The sequence below is a fragment of the Leptinotarsa decemlineata genome, unplaced genomic scaffold (genome assembly GCF_025532065.1).
Source record: "Leptinotarsa decemlineata unplaced genomic scaffold, Ldec_3_MD MMD2_P_RNA_scaffold_9, whole genome shotgun sequence".
NCBI classification, from domain to species: Eukaryota; Metazoa; Arthropoda; class Insecta; order Coleoptera; family Chrysomelidae; genus Leptinotarsa; species Leptinotarsa decemlineata.
Window position 1 is genome coordinate 17,901,105 of NW_027412536.1, and position 24,637 is coordinate 17,925,741.

The following is a 24,637-nucleotide window of genomic DNA, read 5'->3' on the forward strand; positions in this document are numbered from 1 at the left end:
TAAAATTGGTGTATTTTCAGGTAATATTTGTATTGCACTGTACAGCATTTGTACAGCTGTAAAAGGGTCTGAAATTTTTTGAGTTCTATGGATATTTTTTACATTGTAGAATTAGTGTATTTTCAGGTAATATTTATATTACAGTTTGGTTGAGCTGTCAATACCAAACCGCTATTTTAACACCTCGACACATGTTTCGATCACCAAGTGATCATCTTCAAGAGGAAGATTGAACTGAGGATGATCATTTGGTGATCGAAACATGTGTCGAGTTGTTAACGGTTTGGTGTTGGGAAAAAAGTCAAGTAATATTCAATAGTTACTGTGATTATTGGCACACAAGAGGGAGTGGGACTGTATTGATACATGTCTGTCTAAGGGAAAAAGAGTATATGAAATTAATGATGTCCTGTTAATTTTAGGTACCATAGAGAGATGTTACTTTGCCACGATTTCAATATTTAAAATCAAAATTAAAAAGATACATTGAAGGTAGATGCATTATGGGTGAAAACATACTTGTTTGTTTCGATAAAACAGATTGTGAGATGTTACTAAAGCCCGCCTTTTCAAGTAACATTCCCAACCGAGTCCAAATTACAAAATAACGAGGCGAATGTTGAGTAATGTGTACTTGATATTAATAGTTATTATTTTGTTTTAGCTGTATGTGTAGATTTTCATCTAGAGAGAGAAGAAGAAATTATTTTTCACTCAATTACTTCCTTGGGGTGCATTAACCCATCAGGTCTGGCTCCAAAAGTAGAATCGTGTTAATCGATGTTATATTTGGTTCAAAATACCAAGATACAATACACACTAGTTGACTGGAAACGCTTGCCAAATGAACGACCAGACTTTTACCACTCCTAGTTTTATAGCATTTCCCCACTTTGGACTGGACTTCTTTGTCTTCTATTTCTAGACTTATGAAAAAGTTGATGCTATACTATGCAGCAACTTTTCATGCGTAACTTTTGGATAAGTTTGGATTGAGTTCGATATCTTCTTAAACTTTTCAAATTTGGTAACTAGGTTTTTTTGGGAAGACTTTGCTATAGCTTTGAATCTGTTTCGGTTGGTACTGGAGGTGGTGGTCCATTATTTCTTTCTGTCAGAATACCAATTTTAATATTTTTTTTTATTTCTACATTTACATAAACAATGTAATATGCTCAAAATATTATCAAAGCAATTGTGGTCACGTAGAAAATGAAATGTGCCTTGAAAGGGAATGTTCAATTATCAATTTATCTAATTGGTCTGAATATTCATTTAGTTTGAATAAGGCTGTATTCAAATCATCAACATTTGATTTATTCAGTTTTGAAAATTTTTGTTTTTCAGGAAGTTCTGAGCAACATTCGTTTGGTATTTAAATCTCGTGCATTTTGCGTTTTCTTTTCAGAACTATTGTGCTGCTAATGAATGCATTACAAATATTCGTTCATTTCCAAAATTGAATTTGTTTCTAATGGGTCCGAAACTAATATTATCCACGTATTGAAATCAATTTTGTATGCGTTATAATCTTTTGCAGAAAGAAGAATTGTTTTACATGTTTTAGGTAATTCTAATAAGTGTCAAAATATTTCGGCTTCACAAATAGCATTACTTATTATCAATGAACCTTTTTCCTGAAGTACGAAAAATCACTCTAGCAGCGCTAGTAGTTTGGTAGGGACAAACACTGCCTAATCCTCATCTAATATATAAAAATTAATGTTGGTTGGTTGGTAAGTGATAAACTTCTACATCGCTCAACCGATCGTGATGAAACTTAAAATGTATAATTTTTCATAGAGATGTTATTAGGCTATCAATTTTTCTGTAACTCGCCACTAGATGGCGCTGTAGAACACTTTTTTGAAAGCACTGTTTTATAATGCTGCGCACGCCTAAGTTCGTTGATTCTGATTCTGTCAAAACATTGGAAAAGCAGCGATACAGCAACATAGTACTAGTATAAACATATGAGGCCGCGAGACCCAGAGTAGCCTATCTGAAAAAATCATATTTGGCAATACAACAGAGACTGTGTACCAGTAATTTTCAAAATGTCTTGTCTACAAATATTCACCGTGTTTTCCGTTTTCATTAGTATTTACTCTCAAAATACCTACTTACTCCTTTTGCTAAGCGAGAAGTCCTTTTCTTTGTTTTTTTCTTAATTTTTCGGCAGATAGGTCACTATGGTTCTGACCAGATGTGACTAAATAAAGAACAAATGTCAGTTACTCCAAATATATTTATTTTATCAATCATGATTACCAAATGATTTTTTTACTAAATACTTCATTCACTGTCATTGCTAACATCAATTGTATTCCTAACACTTGCACAGTCCGGAATATTGTTGTAGTACCCATGATAAACCGGTGGTATGTAAGGAAGCAAATCTTGTAAATCTTTTTTCTTCTCTTTGCTTATTGGCCTGCCATTGGGATAAAGTAATTCCAGAGATAAATCAACAATATCTTTTGTTTTATGTTTTGCAAGGTCTACAGACTCGAATATGACATCCACATGGTTTGAGTGTTTAACCCTTTCAGACCCGAATTTTGGTTTGAGTTCAAAAAAATTATTTTTAGGGGTTTTCCAACAGAATAATGATCCGTAAGGGTGTTTATTCACTTTTTTATTTTATTTTACATTTTTTCAAGAAAAAAAACCATGTCCATTATAATGGACATGTAGACCCAATACTAAATACGGATATCATTGGATTGAATAATTTATTGGTGATTATTTCTGAAACAATTTCTATCTTTGACAAAACAGAGATGAATTTTACATTTGATACAGTAAACATGAGTTTTTCCTTTACAACCAGGATATTTGCATCTTGTTGCTTCTTTATTTTGGTCCATTTCTGGCATATGATCCTTGTGGTCTGTCTGAATTTCGCGTAGGGGCCTCACTTCAGTATTTGCCCTTTTGGGTAGGACAGGGGAAACTAGTGGACTGGAAGAAGGTCGCCCAACTTTTCTTTTCAGATTTACAGGATGATTTTGCCTTATCAAACACTCTGCTATACGCATTTTGAAGTGTAAGGAATCCATTATATCATTTTTGGCTATACCCATAGCTTGAGCGTCTTTTTTATACTCTAACCAGCTGTTAGTGCAAACTAAATCTACTGCATGAAATATCATGCGTAGAGTCCATTTTCTAGACTTTATAAAAATTCGATAATGACTAACCATCTGATCCAATTTATCCACCCCGCCCATGCAACTATTATAGAGCTTGACTACCTCTGGACGCTGTATTTCTACATAAGTCTTTCCCGCTTTATCCCAACGTTTTACCTTATCTTCATCTCCCTTGCCTACAAAATTAGATCCCATGACCACAGATCTATTATCCAGCCATTTACATAAAACTATGCCATCTTCACTTACGACCTCTTCACTGTATCCTCTATGTTTTTTTCTAAAAATATTATCTTGGCTTAGTGGTGGTTTACTAAAACGATTGACTCTCACAGTTCCGACCGCATGTATATGTTTCTGACGTAGAATTTCCAGCAAATTGTAACTGGTAAAGTAATTATCAAAATATAAAAAACTTCCCGCTTGAATACGATCAGATAGTTTTAGAACAATTGTAGCTCCTAGACCAAACTTTCCTAACATTTGTTTGTCAAGTTCGGTTGTAGATCCCTGATAGATAACAAAGTCATAAGCAAGACCACTGCTACCACACAATACAAATATTTTTATACCCCACGGGCAAGGTTTACCTTTTACGTATTGTATAATAGAGAGTTTTCCAGTAAATGGTACCATTTGCTCATCAACACACATATTTTTTTCCAATTCCAGCTCAAGACATCTTTTTCTGATGCTATCAAATAAAGGTCTTACTTTGAACATTCTATCGTCGTTGCTAGCTGGTCTTTCTAAATTATTGACAACATGTAGGTTAGTACGCAGTTGGAAAAAACGGTCTCTGCTCATGGTGTCATAAAAAAAACTCTGTCGCAGCGTTTTATCCCAGTACATGCGTACCCTTGGGTATCTCAGACAAGACATCATAATGTGTAGGCCAAAAAGACTTTTTATTTCTTCAGTACCTGGTTTGAAGTGTTTACCTTGTTGGAGGGCGTAGATGTTCGTCATTTCGGAAATTTTTGAAAATATACTATCAGGTAAATATCGAAAAAAATATTCAATTGGATATTTTACCAAATTGTTCTCAGAATTGTCATTATTTTCTGTTCCTATGTTTCCTGTTATAAATTTGTACTTTAGAAAAGATCCTTTCTTCCAGTTTATATCCAATTTCTTAGTAACTTTCATTTCTTTGCTGCTCTCGTTCTGTTCTCTTTCTGGTAACGCAATTGTCTCGGGTATAAGCTCAATATCGCTTCCTACCACCCTTGAAATAGTTGGTATGTCATTGAACGTTGTTTCAATTTCCTGGTCACTGTCAGCTTCGGTGTCGGAAAACTGATCTAAAGAGCTCAAAACCTTCTCACATTCCTTTTCCAGATCGTCATCATCCAAAAGTGATAATAATATATCCGCATCCTTTGGATTTTCAGGGTCAAAGAAAGCTGAAAAAATATTGTACTTTAGACCAGATGTCCATTCTAATGGACAATAACACGTATAAAGCTCTAATAATGTCTATTCTATAGCTGGACACTCGGAAATCATCAAAACCTATTTCATACACATTCATCTTTCTCTATGGAACGTTTTTAGGTGAAAAAATTTAAAAAAGCGCCAAAAAATCGAATTTTACTTACCTTTGGTGGAGCGTGATGTTCCCGCCATGATAACTGTCGTATTATAATCATCATATATTTCACAAAAACATTCATAGATGGTGCTGCGTGCTTAATTTAGACTAATAAAGGATACAGTGGCGTAGTCAAGCCTTCAGGCAATTAAATAAATTATTGTCTGTCCGTATTATAAATAATGAAATGTATGTCCATTATAATGGACGCCGGGTCTGAAAGGGTTATACAATAACCTGAACTTGTCATTTTTGTTGTACTGCAGCCATTGAATGCTTAGCCATTTCACTTTGGATCCCTCAGCTGTAACTTTTCTGTTAGTGATGTTGGCTGTTAACTTCTTGTGGAAACAAAATGCTCTTTCTTCATTTTCATGATGTTGAAAGGATTTTTAGTCCTAGCTGCCATAATTACTTGATCCCAATCATCAGGAGTGAATATGTTGGTGAAAAATCTTTTTTTCTTTGTGATCAGTCCAAAATCTTGGTCACACGCCAAGTAAGAATGGCCACTCACGAAAAACTTGTGATCTATAGACTCTACTACGAAATCTGGGTGAGCAGTAATATACTGACAGAGAGTAGCCATTTTAATATTTCTGTTCTGCCCACCACATTGATCAGAGTAAAGAATCAACTTTTTAGTGTGCACCTTTTCTTTAATATACCTCAACAAACACGAGCCAATTTCTTCAGGTCCTCTGGATGCAATTGTTTCATTCCATATACACATTGTCACGTCATTAGTAACAGCATCATGTATACCAAGGCAATAGGTCCACAGCTGTCTTTTGTAATAAAGTATTCCTGTTGAAATGACAGGTGTGGGCAACGTTTTCATTAAATCAAATACCAAAACTGTTACATCTGCATTGTTTGTGGCATATTCTTTATCTTTCTTATAATTGGTTTTGGCACTGTCAGCTTTAGCCAAATGGAGTGTTTTTTGTGAGTTTCAAGTTCCTTTTTATCCTGTGCAGTTTCGCAAGCTTTGATTTTCACATCCCAGCTATCGCATTTCTTACAGGAATCACTGATGGGAGCATGAAATGAGAGATTAAAATTCTTATTAAAGATTTTCCTGAACATAAAATAAGATACTGAGGTTGAATTTTTCTTCACAATATAAAGAGTACATTTTTCGGAGATTCAAATCTGGAGCCAGGAACATTATGTCCATGCTTTTATGCAAAGTATAATGTGACTCATACTTGGGAAATTTTTCAATAAATGCCTTTACATTATGGATTTGCTCATCACTCGTTTTATTTTTTGGTTGGTGTTTTCCTCTTTGGTCTTGAGGTGGAGTAGGTACAGATAGTTTATTCATAAGCAGCCTATTGATCCTGCCATCACTAACTTGAAATAATTTCTTAAAAAATTCTTTACATACCTTTGTTAGTATTCCGTCACTATTTGGGACATGATACACCCTTGTGTTTGATCGACGAGACTCTTTCCTTCTAGCTATGTTCTGATGTGGAAGTGAACATCTATTTTTAGGAGCAACCCTTATCAGTGAAAATAGGTAGGATGTTTGTAAATCAAAATTTCCAAGTTCATAAAATCCCTTGAATAACTTAAATTGTTGTGTGGGACTTATTCTGGTATGACATTTTTGAGCACAAGGGCAGGGTTGATCTGTATCAATTTGTTTTTCTGGAACTGCATTTTTCTTAGTATTTATATAGGCTTCACCTCTGGCTCTCTTCGCCTTCCTCACATTTTTTTTCCACTTTGCTGGTTCTCGTTTACGTTTCCTAGTCTTCTGTGGACCTTCCCTCACTTCAGCTTCGTCTGTTGTATTTGGAGGTATGTTCTCTTCTCCAATAATATCACTTTGATCCAATATTGCTGGAGTAGGGCTTCTCGATGGTAAGTACTCAGAACCAGAGTCTTCGAATGGTTCCTCCTCACTACTTTCGAACAAATCTACAAAAAAGAACGAGCACTTCATTGCAAATAATTATTTTTGTTGAATATTATTTTGTAAAACAAACTGTATTGTCTGACATACCTGCCATTCTTTGTTCCACACTGTGATCATCGTTTTCAACCAGATTATCACTATTCATTATTCGAACAACAATAAACACAACACATAAAAATGGACCTAACCTAACTTCTACCTACTGTCAGAATAGGTGTTATGATTCGAGTTGTTTTCACCAATACCATAGTAGCCTAAGTGATATAGGTCACTGTTGCACCACGATTTAATTCGATTTTCGCAACCAGGGAATCGATATAATGCTGCCATCTATGATACAATATGTGAACAACTTTTAGGCCACTTTGGACACAAACATAATACTATAAGCAGTACATTTTTGTAAGAACGTCAATTTCGTGAAATCGTCAGTTAGGCCATTCTGGTTCTTGCGGCCTCATATGGTAAATTACAATTAAAAAAGAATGTCTTTAACAGGAGAAGATGTTCCTGGAGAAAAACTAAAATTTGCAACTGTAAAGGATAACAATGCTTAACTAAACTATACAGAATACATTGCTCAGTTTCCCTGCCTGTCTCTCCTTTCAGGCTCTACTGGGCAACCACATTACTACATGAGAGATCTTATCTAACTTAATTCTAAGCTAATTCTTCTATATTTACAGAACGCGGGTCAAGGTGCTCTTGACCTTCGCGTGGTGATGGGGCAGGTCTCAGGTCATCCACGTGGATGACCCGATCTATACCACCTTTATTTACTACGTAAGTGCTGGGACCGAGTTGCCTCCGGACTTGACAAGGAGTGGTCCAAGTTGTTCCAAAATTCTTGCGAGCTTTGCGATCATAGTTTCTGCACAACACCCACTGGCCTGGTGCGAACGTGACAGTGGGCACCTTATCCCTGTCAGGAAATCGCTTGCTCCGATATGCGCGAGAACTCTGCTGGGCTTCCTCTATGCGTTGGGCACGGTTCTCGTTCAGAGGCCTTCGCCTCCTTTGTAGAGGAGTGTCCCAATCGCCAGGCCGAGGTAGTTCGCAACCCAGCAAGAGTTGGCAAGGGGTGATGTTAGACGCAGCATTGGTTCGGGTTCGCAAGTTGAAGATGATTTTTGGGAGGCATCGCTCCCAGTGTGACTCGTCTCTGCCTATCAAGGCAGCTCGCAACATCTTTTTCAACTCTTGAACTCGCCTTTCCACAGGGTTTGCCTGCTGATGGTATCCCGGGCTTGTTCGCATGATAATTTCGTTCTTTTGGCAAAACTGCTCCCAGTTTCTGCCTAGGAACATCGCCGCACTGTCTGTTATAACCACCTCCGGAAATCCCCAACGATAGCATACTTCTTGCGCAAGAAACTCTACCACTGTAGCAGACTGGACGGACTCCGCCGTGCGGAATTCCACCCACTTGCTAAAACAATCAGTAGCTATCATTATATATCTGTTACCCTTTTCGGTAGGTTTATAAGGGCCAAGAACATCAACCGACACCATCTGCCAGGGACGGTCTGGCTCATTTGGTCGTAAAGGGGCGGCTTCCTGAGGAGGGCTTCGCTTGGTAGTCGCACTCGTGAGGCACGTATTAACATATGCCGAAATCTGTTTTTTTTCATATTTGACCAGTAGAAATGCCTACTGATCTGGTTTTGTGTCTCTTCAATCCCTGGATGCTCGGCTTGGTCATGATAGCGCTTGATCAGTTTATCCCAGCAGCGCCTTGGGACCAATAATCTCTTGGCATCCTGGTTAGGTCCTATGTAATATAGTAAGTCGTTTTCCATCCGGAAATCGTGTAGGATCCTCTGCTCATATTCTGTTGGATCGGGGTTCGCTCGGGCCCTCTCGATCCGAATCCTAAACCGCCTCACACTATCACTCGTACGTTGTAGCTCAGCGACCTCCTCGAACCAAGTCTGCATTTGGTTCAACGACTCGGGGTCACTGGCCACCACACAAACCAAGTCACACACATTGAATAACTCGTCTGCGAGCTGGAGCAAGATTTCATCCTCAACTTCACTGTGTGCCTCGGGTTCTCTGTGAGGAAAGAACATCCTCTCCACATCCGTGTCGAGGTCTATATTAGTTTGGGTCTGATTCGGATTTCGAGATAAAAAATCGGGTAGCTGATTTCTCTTACCCGAATATGCTCTACCTCGAAGTCGTACTCTTGTAGGAGCAAGGACCAACGCGTCAGCTTGGCTTTTTCGTCCTTCATTTTATCCAACCATAATAGAGCTGAATTATCTGTGAAAAGGGTAAACTTTCCGTCTTGGAGATAATGCTTATATTTCTTTATCGCCCACACCACCGCGAGGCATTCCGTCTCGTTAATGTGATACTTTCGTTCGGTGGCGTTTAACTTGGCGCTACTTTATGCAATGATTCTCCTGGTACCCCCTTGGGGATCCATCTGGAAAAGTACTGCGCCTATGCCAATATGACTGGCGTCAGTCTGAAGGCCATACGGGAAGTTGGGGTCAGGACGTGCCAACTCCAAAGGCTGTGAGACAGCTTCTTTGATGGCTTGAAAACTCTCCTGCGCTTCTTTGCTCCATGAAAACTTTCTCTCTTTATCTATAAGATCAGTTAGTGGTGCGGCCATCTCGGCAAAATTTGAGATGTACTCTCTAAGCCATCCTGCTGTGCCCAGGAAGGCGCGCACTTGCTTAATATTCGTGGGAGCTGGAATTCCTTCACATTCAGCACGTGTTGCTCCTGTGGTCTGTTACAATCTTTGGAGACCACCCGGCCAAGGTAATTAAGGGTACTAGACCCAAAATGGCATTTGGATGGGGACAGCCAGAGCCCATGAAGCCGGAGTCGCTCTAGGATTAGCTGCAAATGGCCACAGTGTTCCTGCAGGTCGTGCGAGTACACTATGATGTCGTCCAAGTAGACCTTGCAAAACCTGTCCACAAAGCCTACCAGAACTTCGGACATCAACTTTTGAAACGCGGCAGGCCAGTTCTTGAGCCCGAAGCTGAGAACCTTAAACTCGTACACCGCTCCATCCGGTCCTCCGAATGCGGTGTACTTCCTAGATTCTTTGTCTAGCGGGGCCTGCCAGAATCCGTTTCTGAGATCCAATGTCGTAAAGATAGATGCACTACCCATTTCGCGCACCGTCTCTTGTATGGGAGGTAGATAGAGGGCCTCAGTTATAAACAACTTATTTATCTGCATATAGTCCACACAAAATCGGAGTTTCCCCCCTTTCTTGGGGACCAACACCACCGGCGAGCAATAAGGGGAAGTGCTTCGGGCTATCACTCCTGCCTCTAATAGTTTCGAGATTTCCTCGTGAACGATTGCCTTCCGCACTTCCGACATCTTCCCGTAACGGGATTGACGGAATGGTCTTTCCTCTTTTACTCGTATTTTGTGGACTATCGCTTTGGTCTGAGGCTGACGGGATCGTCTCCTCGAAGACGTCAGGGAACTGCTCTAGTATCAGTAAGAGCTTATCTTTGCTTTCGGGAGAAAATTGGGAGTCTTCCAGCTCCAGCGGGATACCTTTCTTTGGGAAAACCCTATGTGCTGGATTTATCTCGAAATAAATACACAGCCTTGGGGCTTGTCCGAAATAAATCGACCCTCTACCCACATCTATGGTGGCTTCGGTTTTCTTTAGAATGGGAAGACCCAATATTACTTGTTCTTGTAATTGGGTCAGTACAGTGAATTTTATCTGGAACTCTCGCTCTTCGATTTCCACCGCCAGTGTGATTTGGCCTAAGCTCTGGCTTATATTACTTTCGCATCCCATAAAAACGGTAGCTGGGTTCGGGAGCCTAGTTAAATCGAGGTTGGCTATTACACTGGCTTGGATAAAGTTGCTTGAGGCTCCAGTATCGATGAGGGCAGACATAACCATTGAATTTATGGTACAGGGAATTCTAGGGAGATTTCTTCCTATCAGCGGCCGTTCTTCGGTCAGTGACATATAGCACTCCAAGTCAGAAAAACTTGGGGCGTCTTTGCAGTGGTTCTCACTTATTGGGGCCTCCGGCTCTCCACTGCTAGGTGCTCCGGCCCCATTTAGTTTTCCACCTGTTCTGAGGTGATCGCTTCCGCCACATTGTTGTGACGTTCACGACGATCAATGTTTGCTGCCTGTCGAGGTGCCGGCAGGTCGTGATCGGCAACCCTCTGTGGGGGACGATAAACTTCTGCTGAGCTAGTTGTTCTGTTATTATTCCATCCGCTTTGATTGTGGGCTACATTATTCGAGGTTGGTCCTGTCTGAGTACGCTCAGCTGGAGGATTGATACCTCGGTATGTTTGCTTTGACAGTCTCAAATCTTCCTCGATATTGCTGGCGTCTTGGATCAGAATTTTGATATCTACTAACGGCTTGCATCTGAAAAAGCAACGCAGTTCTGGCGAGAGCAATTGGGCTATAATTTGAAGGACCTCTCTCTCTGGTACACCAGGAAATAACCTCCTTGCTAATCCGAATTTTCGTATAATGAACACATCAGCCTTTGTGTTCCGATCTTGGCTCTCTCCATAAAATTTCGCATTGAGTTTGGCAATCAACTCTGGGCTATCATATTTTTGCTTAAGCCTTGCCACCATCATAGACCATGATATCTGGGTCTGCGAGTATATCGCTGCCCATTTAGAGGCATCCCCAGTGAGGTGGGCAAACAATATCTGCACCCAGTCCTCTTCTGGAATGTCGCTTTTTACTAACTTCGCCGAAAGTCTGGAAATAAAAATTTCCGGATCTTCATTTTCATTCCCTGAAAACGTTGGAACCCTGAATCTTTCAAGACGGCTATTATTTGGTTTCTGTGCTTGACTAATTACTTTACACAGTATAGCCGACAGTCGGTCGATGGAATCATCCTGACTGCCGCGCTTTTCTGACTCCACCCTTTGAAGCTAAAAAGCCACACGTCTATCTGTATCTGGGCGCCACTGGCTATTTTGTACAAGTCCTGCAGCCAGAACAGGCTTCTCTCTCGGGAGACTCGTAGGTCCGCCGGATACCCTTGGAAGAGTCCATGTAGTTTTTAGTGAAATTGGGGATTCTATTTCACTAACCACCGGAAACGATGCGCCCTCTGCATCCCTAAGGGTGTGATCGATGCTCTCCTGAACAGTTCCTTCACCTTCTCCCTCGACAGTTGAAGTAAGGTTCCTGAAGGATGTCAGTAAACATCCCTTGTCACTGAAACATTCCTTTTTCGACGAAGAACTTTGTTCTTCACTATGTGCCTCCTCCTGGAGACGCAAAAATGCCCCACGTTGGGCGCCAGGACGGTACCTGGGGATGTCTAGTAAAGATGACACCCGGCTGGGCGTGGAGTCCTGAGACATCAGCAAACCCCAGGTCGCCTGCCGCACCGAGACCAGAGCTGGTGGGTGCTAGTCCTCCAGATGATCTATCAGTCGAGCCTCCTTCAAAAAGGAAACTCGGCTCCAGCATCTCAGCTTCACGTAGCTCATTTTCCATCACCATACGATTAAAACCAACAGTTCGGCTAGATTATTAGGTTTCCTGCTTTCAACTAAGCTGATTGCGCCGCGGGGGTGCAACTGGCCACCACGATGGCACTAGGCCGGGCCAGAGGGTTCCCTACGATCCCTACTCCCTAACCGACACACACTTCGCGCCTTGACCTACCTAAAATCCCTATCCCCGAAGATGAGAACGGCCTCCGGAGGCACACGGGCGGTTTTAAGCCCCCAGACAGCAGTGCAATGGAACAACTCACGTGATTTACTCCGTAGTTGTACTGGGTCGGCGTACCTCCAGATGTATTCGGGCCTGGGTAGGTCGAAGGAGGCCGGCTAGTTGGTCCCTCGATGACGAAGCGTTGGAATCGAATTCGTTTATTGAAAAAGTCCTGAAAAGGACAGGTTTGAACTGAAAAGTTCAGGTTTGATTACTATCTGCAGCTCCTGGTATACGTTATCTCCTCAGTATAGTCCTGAACAGGACGACCCGCAGAACTACGTCGTTCTATTATAGTATCACAGCAGCGTCCACGTAGAAATAGTATACACACATCCAATACCTCTGAGATGTTCTCCTTTGCAATTTTATTAATCGCCTTTGCCTTGAAAAAGACAATTTTTAGCTTTGATTGATAAACGAATCCACTTAGGGAAGTATCTTGGGATTTGTTTGTACTTCCCTAATCTCTGAAAAAGAAACTTGCAGCCGTAGACTTTCTTTTACAATGTTTCTAACTATTAAACCAACTTCCAATATTATAGTCATATGCTAATGATACTCTCTCGCGAAGTTTACTCTATTAAGTCAGAGCCCGAGTCTCAGACTGAGTCTCTCTAGACGAAATCCATCTTGATTTTGATCAGGTTGAAAATCTCTTCCCGTACCCTTTCAACTGTCTTTCGCCATGGGGGCGAGTGGTTCAAATCTCAGAGTGTTGTTTTGGTAACGACATAGAAGTCAATGACATCTATGCCGCTCTGGCCTTGTGTACCCCTTCCTGACTGGGGTATTGATGAACAAACTGTAGGATGACTGGATTATGATCTGAGTCTAATTCCGACAAAGTGTACACTTCGCAGGACATGGAGACGTTCCTGAGTAGTGCGATATCAAGCACGTCAGGTCTGTATTCCCCACGGTAGAACTTAGGCTCATCTGGACCCATCACTCGATACTCATGCCTGTCAGCATGCGCATGGAGCGCTCGGCCGTTCGTATTGGTGATTCTGCTCCACAGATTGTGCTTGGCGTTGAAGTCACCAGCAGCAATTGTGGGGGTATCTGTCGACAACAGCAGTTCATCCAGTGATTCTGGGAGTAGACGATTCCGCGGAGGGTTGTAAACTGAGATCAGTCTATGACGACCTCTTCTCAGTTGGAGTTCAACGCCCACGGCTTCCGTGCCGTGTAACCGATCCGAGTTAATGCCGAATTGTACGTGAGGAAGATTGCGTTTGACAAAAATGCCGACTCCTCCTCCAGCACGTCCAACTCGTTCTCTATGGTAGAAACGGTAGTTTGGGATACCAAAAGGCTCATTGTGCAGGTGGGTTTCCTGCACAAGTGCGACATCGATGTTATGATCTGTAAGAAAGTTTGTAAAATCAAGTTTTTTACTTGTGATGTTATTGGCATTCCAAAATACAACCTTAAGAGAGCTAGGCAATGTTGGTTGTCTAGCCATTAACAAGTTTCAGTTATCACGCTGGTGTTCACCGTAAACATTTTCTCGAGTACGGGGAACTGAATGAAGAGTTTCTTCATCTGGTCCAGAGCGGAGCAGATGTCACTAACCTTCGACGGACTAGGATCGCTAGGTGCTGGGGTTGGCTTAGCGGAGGTGTTGCCGCTCTTTGCCGCTCCTGCGTAACTCATCCCCGGGCGCGTGCCAGATGCTCCGGCAGGACGCCTTCCGGGTGTGGATGCTTTTTGGGGGGCATTTGCTGCCACCTTGGTCCTCCTGCGAACCTTGGAGAACTCAGGACAACCTCGGTAGTTCGCAGTATGCACCCCCTTACAGTTGTTGCACTTGGGGGGTTCTGCCCTAGGCTTTTTGCATTCACCTGAAAGGTGTCTGCCGGCGCACTTGACGCAGATGGGGATGGCCAAGCAATTCCTCTGGCTATGTCCAAACCGCTGACTTCGGTGACATCGTCCGACCAGTGTCCTCTGGTGTTGGGGCTCAACCTTGATCTTAACGTTGAGTAGTTCCCTTTCATCGTAGATGTTCTTCTGATTTTGGCTCACTTGAACCAAAACCAGAGGAAGCGGGCGGTTTCCACGCATCATTCGGGATACTGATGTTGGTTGGAAACCTTTCTCCACCAGGGCATCTTCGATGTCCGCGGTCTCCAGATGTTCCGGGACTCCCCTGAAGACGGCTCTGAGTTGCCTGTCTTCAGGTAAGGTGTATGTATGGTGAGGGATTTTTTCCCTCACCAGGAGTTTGGACATGTTCCTATAGTCCTCTATCGTCGAAGGCTGAACCTTGATGCCGTCGGCCAGGTTCACAGCTTTAGTGTAGTTCACCTTGTGAAAGGTGGCTAGCTTAGTGAATTGAACCCACTTGTCCTTCTGGCGAACGACAATTGGGGGAACGCGGGTTTTCTTGGCGCTTTGGGGCGCTCCAGAACGCGGGGGGGGTTGGGGGATGTTTCCCAAATCGTTGAGATTTTCAACCTGTTTACTCGGGCCACCCTGTATAGTGGCGAGAGAGATCTCTGATCTATTTTCAAAGTCGTCAACCGACATTTCCAGCTCTCCGTCAATGGAGGATTCAGTAGTCGATATCTCCGACTCCGGGGCGCTGTGTTTGGCTTCTTTCCGAAGCTTAGTTTTCTTCATTAGCCTTTTCGGCTTCGCTCCGGTGTTTTCAGCAACACTTGGAGGAGCCGGCTTGGGAGGAAGAGAAGGAAACTCCTCCGGTAGACGTCGCTTTTTGTTTGCCGGTTCTTGCGGCTTTGTCTGGGTCTTGTCTACTTTAGCATCTGGCGTAGAGGAGGTGGTGTTCGCAGAAGCACCTTCGGGGGAAGTGTTCTGTGACGGGCGCTCGAGAAGCTCTCTGACCCCTGGTGGGGGGACAGAGGGCGTCCGAACTACCGCCCCAGGGCTGCCTCTTAACAGCTCTGATGGACTCAGGCCCAGGCGATCAAGTAATAAACCCATAAGGGTAATTACTTCACCCCTGTCCCTGGCCATCAGGCTATCAAGCAGTTCCTCCATACTGCTGTGACTTGACAAAGTATTGAAACTTCCAGAAGCTATTGAGCACCAGGAAAGAAACGGAAATGAAATATCTAAACGTACTCACCAGAAACGTTTTCGCTCGCTCAAAACAACACAACGCACCAAACTACACCGAGCCAGAAACGCTACAGCACGGCTGATCATTCACTGAGAAAATTGGCAGAAAAACACACTAAATCGCTACGACACGTCTGTTCACTTCGGTGGCCAGCAATCATGTATGTTGAGTCTCTCTAGCCTGCGAAACGCGCTATATTTATCCTTCCGCGGGGCGCGCGCATAGGCTCTGCTCACCTATTGTTCGTCCTTTGTCCTAACCTGATTCGTCGATTACTGAACTATATAGTGGAGTTGGTAACAAGTGCCGAGAATAGACGTCCTAACTCATGACGTCGCAAGTAGGCGGAGCTTAGCTAGTATGTGCTTTCATTGCTAATAAGGATATTCGCGTACATTTTTGATTTGGTGTCAGTTGTAACATATTTTGAAAAAAATCCCTATAGGTAGGTGAAGTTTTTAATGAAAATTCAAGAATTGTTGTTTGTTGGGGTTATGTTATTTTTTCAATTAAAATATACCTAGTTACTTAACACAGATAATGCCACTGCCCTTTTAAAAGCCTAAACTGCTGTTTTGCCAGAATTGTCATTTTTTCAAAAATGAATTTAGAGCTTGAAAATTACACTCATAGTCATGAAAAATCAATAAGAAATTCTCAAATTCACCCTCCCATGTGTCACTCAAGAGAACTTGGGCGTCCTCTTGAAAGGCCAATGGCAAAATGAGTGACTATCATCGGGTAGATTTTTTATTCGGTATTCAAAACAGTACAGATATGTCCATAAGTGAGTTTATTCAAGTCTAAAACTTGAAATAAAAATATAACTCTTAAAACAAAAATAAAAATTTATCGTAATGGAAAGCTTAACAAACTAGTTTTTAGTATGATAATTCTGAAAACTATCTTTGGGATGTAGGGCTACTGTACATTTTTTACAAAAAAAGTTGATTTTTTTATGACAGAAAGTACAGCGAGTTTGCTTATCTTGGTACGCAACCTGGTGATCTACTCCATCGTACTTGGAGAAGGAATGTGCTTCTGCCGGAAGTCTACTAGTCCTTTCTTCTGATTTCTTTTTGAAGGATTCTAGTATTCCTACCGCAATAGACGTTCTGAAACTAAGATGATCCAATTTCCACATTCAAATTTGCGAAGACGCCAGGAGTTTTGTTCAGCCATATCAACAAAGTGACTGAAAAGAGGAAAATACCACTTTTTGCCTCTAATGGAAGATCTATATAAACTAATGTTTTGATCTGCCCTGTCTACGCCTCCCATATTTTTATAATACTTGGCTGTGGGATGAGAATTGCTTTATTTTCTTTCTTAGAAAATGTTTTGACTTGGATAGTTGGGAAAACCTTAGCATGGTTTGAAGCAATGTTGACAATACTGTTGTCATGCCACTTACACACGATAATTTCATTGTCCACTGTTGAAGCATAGTCAAAATTTCCTCGTGGCTGTTTCTTCATTTCCAACTCTTCGGTAAACGATTTTCTCGTATTGTTCCGGTACCCTTTATGCCTCTAGATTTCAATTCTGAAAGCAGCGGCAAGGAATTAAATGAATTGTCAAAAAAAAGTGGTACTTCATGTTAGCTCCAGAAGCTTTCGAAGCATCTACAAACTCAAGGACAACACTTGCACCTAATCCAGAGCCTTATATTCTTCTGACTGGTATTTGAGCCTTGATATGGCTCGAACCACTCAATATACCCTAGTCGGTTGGTTCCCGTCCATAATTTATACCCCCAGCGAATTGGTTTCCCACGAATGAATTGTTTCGTTGGATGTCTTCAATAGTAGGGTACCACCCAGTGAACACAAACATAAAAATGTTACATAAAATTAACGCTTTTCGGGTTTGAAGGCCGTCGTAATTTGGAATTGTATCCTAACATTTCGCCAGCACGAGTGGCTGACTTCTTCAGAGGTTTATTAATCTTGAAGTTTCACCGATGGCTCAAACTTCAAGATGAGTAAACCTCTGAAGATGCCAGCCACTCGTGCTGGCGAAACGTTAGGATGCAATTCTAAATTACGGCGGTCTTCAAACCCGATTGAAGATGAAACACTGAAAATCTCGGACGCGAAAGCCTCAATCAATTTATTATGTAACATATAATTAAACGAAATCTTCCTGGTAATACTGGGACTGATTAAATTGAGATAGATAGATAGATATATTTATTTATCATGTTATGTATAAAATACATTTATGACAAGTCAGAAAAATAAATAGGTGCAAGGAACAAAGTTTTCTATAAAATAAAATAAACACTAAAAATTTGTAACAAGTTTACAGGGTATATTAACATTTTCAAATTAAGTGTGGAGGTTTAGCGAGCATCTTCCTTGCGTCAAAAGTGTGTCTACGCAGATGTTCTAATATTTTTTTAATATTTTTTTATAACTTTTTTTAAAACAAAACATTCATGTTTTTAATATTGGCAGGAAGTGCATTATACAATTTAAAATCATGAGAGTTTTTTGTGATTTCATCAGCCCGAAACGTTGAGATCTAATAAAATTGCTGTTACATATATCATGATCGTGTAAACTGGATTGCTTGGGAAACAAGGGGTCTCTTTTGTGAATATCTAAGATATTTGTTCATCTTACTCGAAGGACCTAATTACAATTACTCCTTATAATCTAACAGGAGAACTTCAATGTAATGATCATATCAATAGCCTATCCATTCTTATTATAAATAAATTAGGAAGCACTTGCAGTAGTGTTCTTGAGGAACTTGTCCAAATAAGTCATCCAGGAAAGTTGGTAACTTCTCACAGATATTCGCTTTGTAAGATTAATGGAGATATGGTATTTTTTTAATCAGTCGAAATAATTCTATGATCTGACTGATGATTTTATGGAATCAAGAATACTTCATCAATAAAATAAAATCGAGTTGTTTTTTTTTTATTCAAAATTGAACTTTTCATTCTTAAAGTTCTACAACAGCACATTCAAAAATAAGTATATGTATCATGACACGGTCGGCTCTGATTTTTCCCTTTGATGTCTCAATTTACTGAGACGAAACCATTCTGAAATCTGTATTTCCACATCACTCTCTGATAATGATAAATACTTGGAAATTATCACACCTGGAAATAATATTTCTTATTTTTGAAAAAAAACAATTTGGATTTCATACAATATCAACAAGTGTGCTGAGAAAAACAATTATATATGCTTCATAGTTAACTATTAATATTCTGATAGACTGCAATTCCTTGATTTTAAAATTGTTTCTGTATCCCAACCAGGAACACTGTTTTCCTAAGGCGTTAGTGAAGATTCTCCGCAAAGACCGATTAGTGTGATCTTTGGCATTTCTGCCACCAATGTTCTTGACGAACACAGTCTGAAAGAAATAATAATGATTTACTTGAAATTTTCGTAATCTTTTCGAACTTCACAAATACGATCAACAACACGTGAATGTAGTGGTAAAATGCAACTAAAAAAATATGGTTTTATCACATCTCTCATTCGCAACTTCGAAAGTATTTTATTTTTTCTTAGCCAGATTTTGAAAAAGTGAAAATGATAAACATACGTAAGATTCTTTGAATTCTTCTTCTTTCAGCAAATTTTCCAAGTGCTCTATGTCCTGTAGACTTTTGCACAGTAGGTTATCAAACACCATGCCTGAAACATCGACTTTTGGTGCATACTCAGTTAATTCTATTTTGCTCAATCTTTCATTGATGGATCTGACTTCCAGCAGAGTGCCTTTGCAATACTCAGTATTCTGTTAATATTTTCTGAAACATTTTCATTTTTATTTGTCATATAAAACACCTGGTTTCATTTGAATACAATACCACAAGAAATTTGTCAACTACTTACCACTCATCCTTGAAATTTCTTTTGTCTGCGAAATATTTTATTTTGATATCAAAGTTATATCCTCATTCTCCTCACCAGAATTATTCTCCTGGGCACTATCTCTTGATTTAAAATGTCCTAAAAAGATTGAGAAATGAATATGTATTAGAATTGAAGGGGTTATATTTTTAGGAGTGATTTTTTGGGAAAGAAAGTTTTTGGCTTTCTACTATTCCATCTGATACAAAAAAAAAGAGATGAGAGAATCTTCCAAAGAAAGGAAGGAGGTAATCAATTTGAAACTCTACATGAATGTGTAGATCATGCAAAGAAGTAACTTTCAGACACAAACTGAAAGAAAGTCCTCCTGTATTTGTGTATTTTCTATAATGTTATCCAATTTGGTACTGAAGAGCCTTAGGGCAAGTGTCTTAAGGCGAAACATCAGTGTATACCAGTGAGGGTGACAGTGTTCTATGTGAGTACAATTTATTACCATTCATTCAAAGTAGAACTCATGTAAATGATATCTGATTCTTATTCCACAACAAATGTTTGAAATACAAACTGAGTAGACAAAAGTATCTTCTGTATAATTCAGTGTTCATATAGAAGTATTTGTTTCGAAAGAATTATTTTCTTTCGTGTAATTCAATGTTTATATGAAAGTAGCTGTTTCAGGAGGACTTTCTTGCAGTTTGTGTCTGAAAGTTACTTCTTTGCATGATCTACACATTCATGTATAGAGTTTCAAATTGATTACTTCCTTCCTTTCTTTGGAAGATTCTCTCATCCCTTTTTTTTTGTATCAGATGGAGTAGTAGAAAGCCAAAAACTTTCTTTCCCAAAAAAAATATGTATTACTTTCAGTAGTACAAGATCTTCACCTGAATTCGAACTTTCATGGTCTGAATGTTGACTATTATCTTGTCCAGCCTGCCTTCTCAATTTCAGTTGGCTTGCAATAGAGATTCTTGAGTCTGGGAAATTCAAAAAAACATCCAATGAAATGATCGAGTTAGAAAAACAGAAATATTATCATCTCTTACCGCTTGTTTGTTTCGACGAGGAGTAATTTTCTCTACTTGGTATTATTTTCGAAACAGGTGGTGGTGTATGAACTAAAAATACAGACATCAGTTGTCAAATTCTCCAATTGAAATAAATCAAACATAGAGAAAAGAGATTGATTCTTTTTTTAAAACCATATATATTATTTCCTCTTACTACTTGTTCGGTGAATCAATGGGTAGGTTTCTATGCTTGGTGTTTTTTTCAGAGCAGGTGGTGGTGTGTGAGCTGAAAATGGAGATATTCATCAATACTAACAGTTACTGATAAATTAAAATTGAAAAAACTAATATACACTTCAAAAACAAATGAACTAAATATTTTTATAAATAACCTTCATTTTCCTCATCCGAAGAGCGGTTAAAATTTTTTGGCCTTTTTATTCTCTTTCCACGTCCTTTATTTGAGCTTTCATCAGATGTAGTGTAATATTCAGAATCAACAGCTTTTTTCTAGCACTCTCTTATGAAGCTGCAATAATGAAACATAATAGAAGGGTCAGACTTATGAGAAGACTCAATAATAAACATTTTATTAAAACAACGATAAAAATAAAATAAAAACAACAATAAAAATTAATTGGCGCTCCGGGACGACTTTATTGATTCCAGTGGCGCATTTGTTTTTTCAGCTGCAGGAAAACCCGGAAGAACCTGCAGCACCACATCATCTGAAGATCTTGATCTAACAATGTCCTCTCTCTTATAAAACAAAATGTAGGGTGCCTCCAGAGGCTCCAATAAATCATCGCCAGAACACTTCGTGACACGACTATCGTCAAACTTAAACCAGTCCGTTTCGTCTTTGACCGAGGCGTAATAATGACCAAATTCAACGCCAGAACCATAGTGAACAATGACTGCATGAATATTATAATAGTGGTCTGCTAGGTTGAAATGTTCATCTATTTCGAACCTTCCAAAGAGTTTCTTGCTTTCGTTAGAGGTTAAGTCTTGTTTGAAAATCATCAGTGTTATTATTAGATTGACTGGTGCCTCAGCTATACTTGTTTCCTTATAACAGTCAGTTAGTTTGGCGCATGTTTGACAATACAGTCGATCATCACCTGTTAAAAATTCCATTTTCAGATGATTTAACAATAAGCTTTGCACGGACTGATTATTAGTCATATTAGGAAAAGCTAGATGAAGTTCCAGAATTTCACATAAGTTTTCGGTACTTCTTGAACATTTACCACAAAGTAAACAAGTGAGGATTTTTCCAGCAAAAGATTTACAAACCCAAGACGAAAATAGAAAAAATTGAAGTTTCAATTTTTCATAACAAAAACTTACAGCTGAAAGCAATCATTTCTATGGAATGTTTTTCCCAGTTTTTCTTATCTGGAGGCGAATTTCTTGCCATAAGGTTTGCCACATTCTTTGTTTTTGGCCACCAACATTCTTTTCTGCCTGCACATATCCAAGATAGAGGAATCTCAGAAAATGACTCATTCACTGAAAATCTTATCACAGCATATTCTCCCATTTCAAAAAAAATATTTCTGGATGCATGTAAGTCCTGGAATTTTCAAAGTGAGATAGTGTTAAGAAATTTTTTTATTTCTTTCCTTCAGCTGCCCTCACAAAAATGTTAAGAACAAAGTATCAATTGCATTTCAATGCTTGGGGCTGTTTTGCATTGCACTCTTTATTTTTTTTTTTTAATAAAACATTATTAGTTGAAACTAATTCAAATAAAATGAAAAGGTAACTTCAGTTTTTTTCATTCCTTGCTGTGACATTACAAATCTTTAAACTGAGAAGATGTGAGCAAAGATCAAAAATTCAAACATGAGATAAAGTATTGATGAATTGGATGAAAAGAATTTTTATTTGAAAAAGCATGTTCTTATTATTGAAATGATTATTCAGATAGTATTTACAAGCAAATAGATTGAAACTTTGTGGATTGTAGTACATAAAACGATTATAAAAAAAAATGCAAGAATACCTTTTTCTTGAGTATTTCCTGATCCTAAATATCAATTTCTGACATAGGACGAATATACTGCTTGGATCCGTAAAATACGGTAAACTTATATCTATTTCTCCAAAAATATTATTCCTGATAGAAAATGGAGCATTTTTAAAAACATTCGTGAATATATGAAAAAAAGTTGTTCAGAATTTCATGTAACTTTAAGTACCTCCTTAGATTGTTGAAGGTTTTTGACAAATTTATGAAACACTAAAAAAGTGACCAAAGGTTGTTCAGTTTTTGATTAACTCTCGGATTCTAATTGTTAGACCTAATTTCATAACATTCGTGCAATGTCATATAATGAACTCAGCATCAATGTAGTAAATCTTTTTCATCTCTTGTAAATGTATCAAACATTCAACAGTCTGTAATGGATTGATTGCTCTCCATATTGAATTTTAGAGAATGCTCCAACTTTTATGAAGATTAAAATTTGGTAAATATAATAAAAGATATATCCATAAAGTTCATATTTATTGAAAAAATCTGTATAATTCTCACCCTGATATTCTAGATGTCAACTCAAGAGGAATGTACAAAATATTCAAACTTTATAAAATTAAAGAAACAAGTAAAAATGATCCATCTGTTATGTCAATAACAAAATATTTACGTTTGATATCCATTGCGATGTATTTAGAGACAGTTTGAGGTAGATCCACTTGTGAAACAACAACAATATTGAATTCAGTAGAATCGCAAGGAACTTCAAAAAAAGGCAAGCTTGTTGTATATTTTCTCCCCTGAATGTATAAAATTTTATTCTTAATAAATATAGTTTGAACTACAACAATATTATTGTCAACTAAACAACAGTTATTGAATGCCTTTCTAGTTATACAAAAATTTTTGAATTGAATAAAATCAATATCTTCATTCTTGTAATGAATTATAGGAAATTTTTGATTTTCAAAGTGTACAGGCAATTTATTCTGTTCAGTTATTCTATTTATAATTTGATGCAGTGGTCTGGAAGAACTTTTCAATTGGGACTTCAACTTATACATGAAATTTCCGTATTTAAATGCGCTGAATAACAGTTCGTTTCACTGAAGAACATCTGTCAATGACTAATGGTAACAATGTTTTTTTTATTCTTACATCCATTCTACCTTTCGCCCAAAATATTAACAATCGTTTCATAACTCCCAAACATATCAGGTGCATATAGTCCAAAGGTACTTGCGAAACCATGCCTATATTTAGATTTTCCAAATCTGATGTTCAGGTTGACTTCGATTTTTAAAAGACTGATCAGTTCGAAGAGTAGCACTAACTTCTGGAAACACCACTCGATTTTCAAGAAAATTACCCTCTTGGATACATTTTCCACATCCAAAATATCCAGAATGATTTTTGATTCCACAGATGAAATCTTGCTGGTGCATCACATATTATGGCATTAATTGTTACTTGAACTGGTTTATTATTGAATATTATTCCATCTTCTAAATTAACTGAAGCTTCCTCAAAGACCAAAATACGCTGAGGTCCCTCCACCCTCTTCGATAATTTGGAAATAAGTATTTTTGGGGGTACTTAAGAGAGTTCTCACATCACCAGGTAACTTAAACAGACTGCTTGCAGCCCTTAAAAACTTCAACAGACTGCTTGCAGCCCTGTATGGTATATTATATGACATAAACCATTTTGCCAAATCATTTGATAATGAATTCACTTCCACATCTATATCACTACTCATTCCATCATCAAAGTTCTCTCTCAGGTCACAATAACTAGATTCTTGGATTAAATTGGAAAATTCGCCAGAAATTTCTGGTTTATTATTATTCATATTAACTCTTACTGGCTTCAGAATCATCATGAAATTTTAAACCAAGTGGAACCCAAATTTTTTTCTCTCTAATTATATGATTGCGGTATCATTCCATTTTTGTCTATACAAAAATCATATTTAATCTAGAAAATAAAAAATAAAATCGTCTTTTTTTCACAAAAAGTGGTGGTTTATCATTTGGACCACCGTTCCAGCTTTGAAAAAACGTCAATATAATAATAAAATGATACTTTTAATTAGAAAGTAAAGTGTAATATAGGAAAGATGAACTAATGTGAGTGATAAGTTTGGAAACAGGTTTTTTCCTTCCCTAAACAAAGAGGAACGCCGCATGTGGAGCACTTTCAATCGGTACGCACGGGGTGTGCTTTTGTGCTACATAGAGCACACCTCCTCCTTGAAGTACGTTCGGGCTGATCCATCAATGATGTCCAGCGATTCTCTTTCGAAACATAAGGTTTCGATTTTT

The 24,637-nt window shown here is 38.9% G+C and overlaps 1 protein-coding gene and 2 long non-coding RNA genes across 3 annotated transcripts; all 3 read right to left on the reverse strand.

Moving 5' to 3' along the window:
* Positions 1 to 7,339: 7,339 nt before the first annotated feature.
* LOC111510605 (uncharacterized) lies at positions 7,340 to 8,915 on the reverse strand. Its single transcript, XM_074170815.1, has 3 exons — positions 8,838 to 8,915; positions 8,566 to 8,790; positions 7,340 to 8,296 (listed from the first exon to the last, which is right to left on the reverse strand). Exons 1-3 carry the CDS (start codon positions 8,913 to 8,915, stop codon positions 7,340 to 7,342), a joined length of 1,260 nt encoding a protein of 419 aa, XP_074026916.1.
* Positions 8,916 to 18,658: 9,743 nt separating this feature from the next.
* On the reverse strand, positions 18,659 to 19,494 carry LOC141480573 (uncharacterized). The gene is made up of 3 exons (XR_012464433.1): positions 19,338 to 19,494; positions 19,045 to 19,252; positions 18,659 to 18,849 (listed from the first exon to the last, which is right to left on the reverse strand). It is a non-coding gene; the product is annotated as an uncharacterized lncRNA (long non-coding RNA).
* Positions 19,495 to 20,354: 860 nt separating this feature from the next.
* Positions 20,355 to 22,839, reverse strand: LOC111516689 (uncharacterized). Its single transcript, XR_012464430.1, has 4 exons — positions 21,683 to 22,839; positions 20,722 to 20,858; positions 20,544 to 20,615; positions 20,355 to 20,437 (listed from the first exon to the last, which is right to left on the reverse strand). It is a non-coding gene; the product is annotated as an uncharacterized lncRNA (long non-coding RNA).
* Positions 22,840 to 24,637: the final 1,798 nt, after the last annotated feature.

Excerpts from the sequence above, each read along its gene's own strand:
- LOC111510605 (XM_074170815.1), bottom strand. The coding sequence starts at position 8,915 with ATGAAGGACGAAAAAGCCAAGCTGACGCGTTGGTCCTTGCTCCTACAA. Across the intron at positions 8,791-8,837 it reads TCGAGGTAGAGCATATTCGG|ACCCAAACTAATATAGACCT; the intron begins GTAAGAGAAATC and ends AATCCGAATCAG. Across the intron at positions 8,297-8,565 it reads TACAACGTACGAGTGATAGT|ATTTCGGCATATGTTAATAC; the intron begins GTGAGGCGGTTT and ends GAAAAAAAACAG.